Source organism: Olea europaea, chromosome 10 (genome assembly GCF_002742605.1).
Source record: "Olea europaea var. sylvestris chromosome 10, O_europaea_v1, whole genome shotgun sequence".
Taxonomy (NCBI): domain Eukaryota; kingdom Viridiplantae; phylum Streptophyta; class Magnoliopsida; order Lamiales; family Oleaceae; genus Olea; species Olea europaea.
Genome location: NC_036246.1, coordinates 27,982,494 through 27,991,329, shown reverse-complemented (window position 1 = coordinate 27,991,329; position 8,836 = coordinate 27,982,494). Strand labels below are relative to the sequence as shown.

General features: G+C 31.8%; 1 protein-coding gene and 1 long non-coding RNA gene across 2 annotated transcripts; both read right to left on the bottom strand.

Moving 5' to 3' along the window:
* Positions 1-577: 577 nt before the first annotated feature.
* On the bottom strand, positions 578-2,775 carry LOC111401707 (protein LATERAL ORGAN BOUNDARIES-like). Its single transcript, XM_023029565.1, has 2 exons — positions 2,447-2,775; positions 578-1,475 (listed from the first exon to the last, which is right to left on the bottom strand). Exon 2 carries the CDS (start codon positions 1,467-1,469, stop codon positions 912-914), a length of 558 nt encoding a protein of 185 aa, XP_022885333.1. The 5' UTR covers positions 1,470-1,475; positions 2,447-2,775; the 3' UTR covers positions 578-911.
* Positions 2,776-7,294: 4,519 nt separating this feature from the next.
* On the bottom strand, positions 7,295-8,736 carry LOC111402705. Its single transcript, XR_002704335.1, has 3 exons — positions 8,211-8,736; positions 7,558-7,684; positions 7,295-7,476 (listed from the first exon to the last, which is right to left on the bottom strand). It is a non-coding gene; the product is annotated as an uncharacterized LOC111402705 (long non-coding RNA).
* Between the last annotated feature and the right edge of the window lie 100 nt (positions 8,737-8,836).

Genomic DNA, 8,836 nt, shown 5'->3' with positions numbered 1-8,836 from the left:
TGCAGGTATTGAAAAGCTGAATATCTCTACAAGGAAGCCCAACATCTTTATTAATGTCTGGATCCAATATGAGATAGAAATGTTTCTCACTGTTCTTGATATCGCAAGCATTGATATATACACAGGATGAGAGATACGCACAGAGCTAAAGGGGCAAGATTCAAATTTGACACACACATATAGATGAACTGTAAGTGCCGACCTACTTGAAGTAGACATTTAGCTGAAAATCTACTTATTATCTGATCTTTTGAATTTGACAAGAAAAAACCCTTACGATAATGACTCCTCTTAACTGTATTTCTTATCATCAACTTGACTCTTTAGACAAATTAAGAAATATCGATTTATTAAGAATCAGTTTTTCACAGTTGTTTTAGTGTATATTAGAGTCACTTTGAGAAACGTCCAAGTGTACACCAAGAGATAAATATTTTAACAAGGCCCTTTTCAGAAACCAAAGGCTATAGAATTAGAAATTAGACACACCAGAAATAAAGAAAGTGGTCCTCAAGAGCAAACAGACTAATCAAGGAATTAAGAATAAGTGTAGCTCAGTGAGGGAATAACAGTAGACTTAATTTTACTATATAATCAATTTTTTTCCCCCTTGACAGTTAATAATTACTTCACACAAGTTTATTCTTAATGATGAACAATCCCACAGAATAAATAACTCTTCACATGAACATTCTTATCAAGTCTAGTACTTGTAGACTAATTAAACAAGACTTATAATCTTTGTCTAATTATTAAAAACCACCCAAATAATGTTCTTTTTAGGATAATAGGACTCAGTCTAGCTAGAAGAATGCATGTGAGGCTAGCTAGAGGCCATGACAAGTAAGATAAGAATGCATATAATTCCTCTAGGGGGGGACATAAACCCTAGATTTATAGGTGATGTACCCTTAAAAATTTCCATCTGCACCTCCCCCATGTATATTACCAGAAGGGTTGTGACCATTCCATGGAGGAGGATATGGAAAGTAGAAGTCTTGGGGTGTTTGATAAATGTTGCCACCACTTTCATTGCCAATCCTTACCGGCCTCTGGCGGGGTGCTACCATGGAATGAAATGAATTAACTACTCGAGTGGAGGGTAATCCAGTCGGAATCTCATTGCATGTCAAGCGAGTTAAGTCTGCATTAGCTGCATCAAGTTCCTTTTGAAGGCGCTCGACTTGTCTTTGGAGGAAGGTGATGGCACCAACGCAGCCGTAGACTGGATCTCGGACTCGGGCTTCGGCTTCATAGGCAAGAGAGTTCACTGCATCTTCCCTCTGCTGAGGGAGAAGCTCATTGAGGAGCTTGGTAACGTTGCTTGCACCGAAAATCTTGTGCACATTTGCAAATTTTTGTGGCTCCTCTGGTGGGAAGTATGGTGCAAAAATGCAACCTGGCATGCATTTTCTCCTCAAGAATTTGCAGGCTGCACAGGGAGAGTTGTATGAACTGGATGAAGCCATTTTTCACTGCATCATTGAGAAATAACAAGTAAACCCATTAAACATTTTTCTTTAACTTAATTTATTTAGATTGCATTAAAATCCACTAAATATTCTTCTTCCTGTTTCAGTAAAAGTCACTCTGTGTTTCTGGCACTTTGTGGTAATAACAGAACTTTGCAGGTTGTGTAAATATTCCTCAGACAGATTGGAGTGGAAGATCATAAGTCCAGTTGCAAATCTCTCTCTCCCTCCCTTCGCTACAAGAAATTAGACTTTCAACGAACAAAAATTGTTCCATCGTAAAAAATCATTTTTGAGTTGTTTCGTCAAACAAGGATCGTTGAGAAACATTTGAAGACAAAATTTCGTTAAAAGCTAAATTTCTTATAGTTTCTCTCTCCATACAAGCTCAAGTACCAGTAGTGCTTGCTTAGTTATTGACAAGAATATTGATTCTCAAGAACATAAATTTTTTTCTTCTTATTCTTTTTGTTTGTTAATTCCTCACACTAATCTCGCAGGGATTACCAAGAATTTGCATGTTTTTCTCTTCTGTAAATCTAAAATTCTAAATTTATGAGTATTCCACAAACAGAAAGAAAACAAAATGCTCTAAGTATGTTCAAACTGTATCAAAATTCGAGTAATATTACACAGCTTCTTTTCTTTTCTTCTTATAATAATCATTTTGAAACTGAAAATTTTGTTGTAGTTAATATTCAACAGTTCCATAAAGTTCTTGCATATTTCAATAATTTGTTTGTTAAACATGGATCTAATTACAAAAGGTTGATCAATGTACAAGCAAGAAAACCCTAGATCAAGCTCTGTAACTTACAAAAAGCTATTTATTTTTGTATTTGCCTTTTCAAAAGAAACATATAACTAAAACAAAGTGAACAAATCTAAGAGAAGCTGTAAAGGGATTTCAAGAATTTACCTGTATGGTCCAGTTTCATTGATCAGAAGAAGAAAAAAGATAAAGAAAAAACTACCTTTTTATCCTTGGGATCTCTTCCAAGAAATTGGTCTTTCTTGCTTCAAACTGCAAACTGCACAGATTTATTGCTACAAGTCCTCAATTGGAAACCCTAATTGGAGGAGAAAAAGTTTAAGCGTGTGCCTGCAGATTCAATAGAAAAAAGGTAAAATAGAATGGGATGGAAGGGGGCAAAGAACATTTTAGTGGATGGAGAAGGAATGAATGATGAAGATAAAAGGCAAAGGTAATAAATGAGAGGTACACTATAAAAGATGACTATGACACTGCATCTAACAATTTTATTATAGCTGTGGGGATATGTCACTAGTTTTATTGCCTTACTACCCTATTGCTCTTTGCCTCTTTAATTCTCATGCACACTGAGACAACAGAAAAATCTCATAATGGTTTTTCTATTATATATGTACAAGTAGATAAATCCAGGTATTTTCTCAATTCTTCAGTAGTATAGTACATATAGCCAACTCATCTTTCTGTATTTTTTTTTTGTCCACTGCCCTTTTCTGACCCTTGTAGGAAGTACTTGAGAACAATTATTAGATTGGAGGTCAAGAACACAACTCATGTGAACATTTATTGAAGTGAAATGGCGCGGGAATGATAAAAAAGTCTTGGGCAGTCGACATCAAATTTATTGATAACAAGACTACTTTATTTAGTAATTTAAGTGGCGATCTTGCTACATTGCCAGACAATTTGTGGCATTTTGTCATTGACCAATTTAAAAAAAATCAACATTGCCGTCCAATCACTTATTGACACACCTCATTCTGTTATCCACGATGTTAAAAAACATCTGGTCAAGTAGATCAATTATTTAAGTGGAGCAGATTGATGAGAATATCCACTTTTACATTAGGCATTGAAGTCAAACAAGATCACAAATAGCAGCAAAGGTAACTGAGATATATAAAACTTTTTGAACAGACTGAGTAGAATCTATACATCCTCCCATCATCAGAGACCTAAAAAAATGAAGAATATCGAGCCATAGGGGTACAATATTCTCATTCCAAGAAAGTGTTTTAGTTTTAGTATAAAAATAAGTCAGCACAGTTCATTTACTAGAAGGCGCATAATTTTATTTGCTTGGTCAAAAGAAGTGGGCAGGTGCAAGGATGAATATATTCTGCCATCACTAATGGAAGAAATTGCACAATACTGTGGTAATTTTCAGACATTTTAATTATAAATTTTGTTACAACTTTATAGGATATGGAATATGTACATTATCTTTTGATACTGTTAATCTCGCTACTTTACTCCTCACAAAGGAAATAATGCAGCTCATCATCTAATTTCTTCTATTATTTTGTCCTTGGCATTTTCAACTGGATTGGTTGAATTTTGTAGCGTGGTAATTTTAGATATTTTAATTGTAAATCTTGTTCAACTTTGTTGGATATGGAATATGTACATTATCTTCAGATAGGGTGTTTGTTGAAAATAGAACTATATGGTTTGCTATTCATTTTGGGTGGATAATTTTTACCTTGCTTGGAATAGGGTTCCTTATTTTTCTAATACATTGTGCCCTATCCGAAGAAAAGAGAAATATGCACACTACATTTTTTTAATAGAAACGCCATCTAGCCGGGATTTATAGATCTTCACGAGTGTTTGCATTGTCCGATTATGTTTGTTTATAAAGAATTGATGTACACATGGGAGGGGGTTATCGATGTTATCTCTAGAGTCACAACTAGAGGCGAAGAAAAAAGTTTTGAATAGACAAATCTTAATTAAAGCATTTGAAGTTAATTATTGGAGAATCCCATATTTAATTGCTGAGGCATTCCAGAAAATATGTCTTCAGTGTTTCCTTGAACATATATAGTTACTATTATTATTTTGTCCATGAAGCAAAGAAACTTGGCCTATGTTTGAGCTCTATATTTTGTTGAAAATGAATATTTTAATTGCGAATTTTTGGAAAAAGTATGATTAAAAAGGAGGAAGAAATTTTGAAATTATATACAAAATATTTTATTGTGAGAACGTGGGATTAAAAATGAATTAATGAAAAAACAAGTTACAAAAAAAAAATGGGGAAAAGGGCTAAATTATTGCAATATAATTATTATTCTTCTGAACATTATTAATTAAAAAATCTCCCTTAATTTGCTAAATAAAGTTGATTCAAGATTTTCTGCTGACAAATTAGTCTAGACAAATTTCTTGTCAACGTTTCTATCTCCAACCCTACAACGAAATTTGAGATAAATCTTGCATCATTTTACATCGAATCTTGTACCAAACTAAAAATCATCTCTAACCATTACGCCAAAACTTACACCTAATGAACGGTATTTAGCTTTTTTCTTCTCTCTTTTTATTCTTAATATTTATTTATTTATTTATTTTACTAATACATAAATTACTAAATAAATAATTACGTTAAATTAACAAAAATATTAAATTCACTTTGCACCATTTAGCACTAAAATGCTTTAAACTTTGGTGCTATATTGGAGGTCTTTTTACACCAACATTTGGTGTGTTTTGGTGTTTTAGTATCTCCTTTGGTCAGAAAAATTAAGAATTAAAGAAATATATAGTAGTAGTTGATAATCAATATATCAAGCCCATCAGGGGCGGACCCAGACGTCTAGTATTGTGGGATCAAAATTTTAAAAATAATTTTTTTAATAAACAACATAATATCAATAAAAATAAGCTAATATGTATTTTGACACTTTGAAAACGTCGTATAATTACATCATTATTAATATTATTAAATAAATTTTGCTACTTGTATAGTTTTGTTTATCATTTCGTTGGTAAATGCTGAGCTAACATTGAGTAAATTAAATTGAATATAGAAATTAAATGAATTGAAATAAAATTTAAGTTTAGTTCAGGAAGTAAATGAAATTCAAATTTAAAGCAAACATATATAATTCGAAAGTAATTCAAATTGCATTTAGTCCGTAACAAATCTAAAAAATTTTCGTCATATTTCATGTAAGACTTCCGAATGAAACGATATAAATTATATTGAAAATTTTATTGTGCAAAAATAATAATTAATTGAATTTTTTAAAAGAAAAAACGAGTTAGACGTCTTTTTTAAGGCGTACGTTTAATACATATTTAACTATTTTCGATATCCGTTTGGACCATTAGATATGAAAACGATGTAGTTTTCGAAACAAACTTTTATATGACATAGACGATTTGTAGATTCAGATAGCACATGATTGCAAACGAATTTTTAGAGTTAGGATATTATCGAAACTCTCAAAATATTAGTTTCAAACGGCCTATTTTAACATGTCATAACTTTTGCTATAATTGACCACTTCACATGCCATTAATGAGTGAAAAACTAGGCCATGAGCACTTCGAAATGGTATTAAAAATGCAATATTTTGACTTCATTTGACTTCCCGACGAATGCATCAAAGTAGATTGAAAAAAAAAGGGCAAAATTTTATGGGGTCATTTGACCCCACATGACCTCATGTGGGTCCGCCCGTGAAGTCCATGTTTGGTCCGATTCATTTTTAATTGTGCATTTTATAGTACTCACAATTTTTATCAATTTTTTAACAACACATTTTACCAATTTTTAGCAAATATACTAAAAATCTAAATTATGACAAAACCGTACAAGGGCTAAGGTAACGGTGCATATATTTTTCATAGTCAGTCTTACTTATGGATAAAGAAAATGAGTTAGCAGTCATAAAACCTTATCAAGTCTTTAACATGAATATATATATATATACAAAATTTTATTATAATAAATATAAATAAATAAAAATAAATCATGTAGTTGATCTCAAATTTATTAAACGCTAAACTTAATATATCATTATTGATGATGTTCACATTATTCAAGTCAATATCTCCCATTTAACTTTTGTACGGTTGTAATTATATTATTAAGGGTTTTAAGGGAATAAAAATTGACACTTTAGAAGTTATTTACAAGATATGAAAGTTATGTTCAATCATTTTCAACCAAGATTGCCCTAATCTGATTTAAATTCTTTTCTAATCATATTATAATGCTTCTTGAGGAAGTTATATTTTAATTAAATGGGGTAAAAAAATATAATTTTCTCGTCCATAGTGGTTAATTTTAGAGATTCTCTATACACCATCCATGGAATACAAGGATCCTACTATGTGAATATATCATATATTATTGGTGACGATAGATTTATGATGCGTGCAAATTTCCATTGAAGAATCAACTTTATAGCATTTTTAATATTTTTAGTTAATGATAAATTGGCATCGATAATATTGATTAAATAGTATTCGACAATGTTAAGAAACAAATAAACAAGTTAAAATCTCGTTTGATATAATTTTCCCCTTCTATTTTAAATAAACCATTATAGGCCAACATGATTTATTAACAATGAATAGATATATAGTACAAATTTTGAAGGTGCGCGGTTTAACCTGATTTCAAGTTAAAGGTACAAAAAATCATAAGAAACCGATATGAGGAGAAAAATATAAGAACTAAATTGCATTCGATCTCTAATTATACTTTCCCTCATCGAAGAGAGAGAGAGAAATGAAAGATGAAAAGGAAATATTTTTGGAGATCGAGATTTGATTTGGTTTCATAGAAGACAAAGTAGGTCGAGGATGGTTTACATATCAAGGAACACGCTTTTTTCTCACAGAATTCACTCATCACAAATTCTTTTCTTTTTTTTAAACCCCAAATGATTATTAAAAATATTGAATTTCATTGGCAATTTACCATTGTATTTCAAGTTTAGTAACATTTAATTGGGCCTAACCGTATGAACGTTAATTGAATAATCTCAATCCTAAAATGGCGCTCAAGTTTAAATAAAGTTGATTTCCCCTTAACTAAAGGTTGTCTTTTTTCCAGCTTTTCTGAAAAGTACACACATTATTTCTACAAAATAAATACAATCATGCTAAATTGCCACGTTCTTTGATTTAAAGTTTGACATAGTACCACATGACATTATATCATTGGACTGTTTTAACGCAATCAACTTCTCTATCAAATCATCTTCTACCACCCACCTGAAATTATGTCAAAGAATATGTTAAAATCTTCTGGTAAAGCGGCAAATTGACAACAGACTTGATGAATGGGTACGGTACCATGATTTCCAATAACAGCCAAAGTGACTTCATTACGATATCATGCTCCTCGTCTCGACCCCAATACCCAATAACTATAGGGGCTAGGCAACACGAGACGATGTGCGATGAGGACATTTTGCCACCCCTATAGATAAACATTTTAAAAGATACTTTTAAGCATATCAAATGGATCCTAAGTATCTAGTTACCAAAATTACGCAAGAGAAATCTAATGTAGGGTCCATTTTTGTGAGAAAAAAAAAAGTCCTCATATAGAGGGAAAACGTTGGACCCTTGGGTAAAATTTGATATTTAGCAAGTGCAAAATATCAACTTCATGAAAATGTATGATCAAACTAAAAACATTAAGGAAACCAAAACTTTTCTTGCAACCCCATTCTTTGCTCATTTACATTGAGCATGCTTTTATAAGCTTAAAAAGTTAAACTTACAAGCAAAAGAAGTTCTAGGATAATTAATATCTTATTAGCGAGTTAAATTAAGAGCGCCTTTAACATTACTTAAAAGATTAAAAGAAATAGTTTTTCTGTCTTTTTTTCAACAATGCCCGAAGGAAACAACTTCTTTTGGTTTTTAAGCGAAGCCACACACGCTTTTAAATAACTTATTTTGACATGTTCGGAAACAAAAAATTATTTAAAGGTACTTACATTTTTAACCTTAGCATGGTTGTACCGAGCACCTATAAGTACCATTTTCCTATACTGGAAGGAAGAGAAGAATAATTAGGTGAAGAATGGCCGGTGAATATATATAGGGTTGAAACAGCCAAAGGCACTGCAAAAAGTTGAAGCTATTCTGTAAAATGCATCTCTAGGCAACACCATAAATGACACTTGCATCATTCCAATTAATTAACGAGGAACGCTACAAATACAGTGTTGTTGACATCACTGTTGAAAGCCCTCTCACATTCAAGGGTGGGGCCAACAATTAAAATAATCGTGGGCTCTACATTTTGTGAGAGGGCTGTAAAAAAAAGTGTACAGCATTTTTGATAATTAACATTTCAAATGTCAATCAACTATTTAAAAATAGTTCATAAGCTAGTAGGCAAAATTTTATAGACTCAAAAGGCAGACAGTGCAATAACATGCCTGCACGATAGATAAATCTAGGTTCACTTTACTGGGGCACTTTCCATATAGTAGCTTCTTAGCTGGGTTAGAATTTTAAGCTCGATGGAAAAAAAAAAAAAAAAAAAACACACACATCAAAGATTCCCAAGAACATGAAGTAACAATACCAGAAAAAAAAAATCTTTATTTTTTTTAAA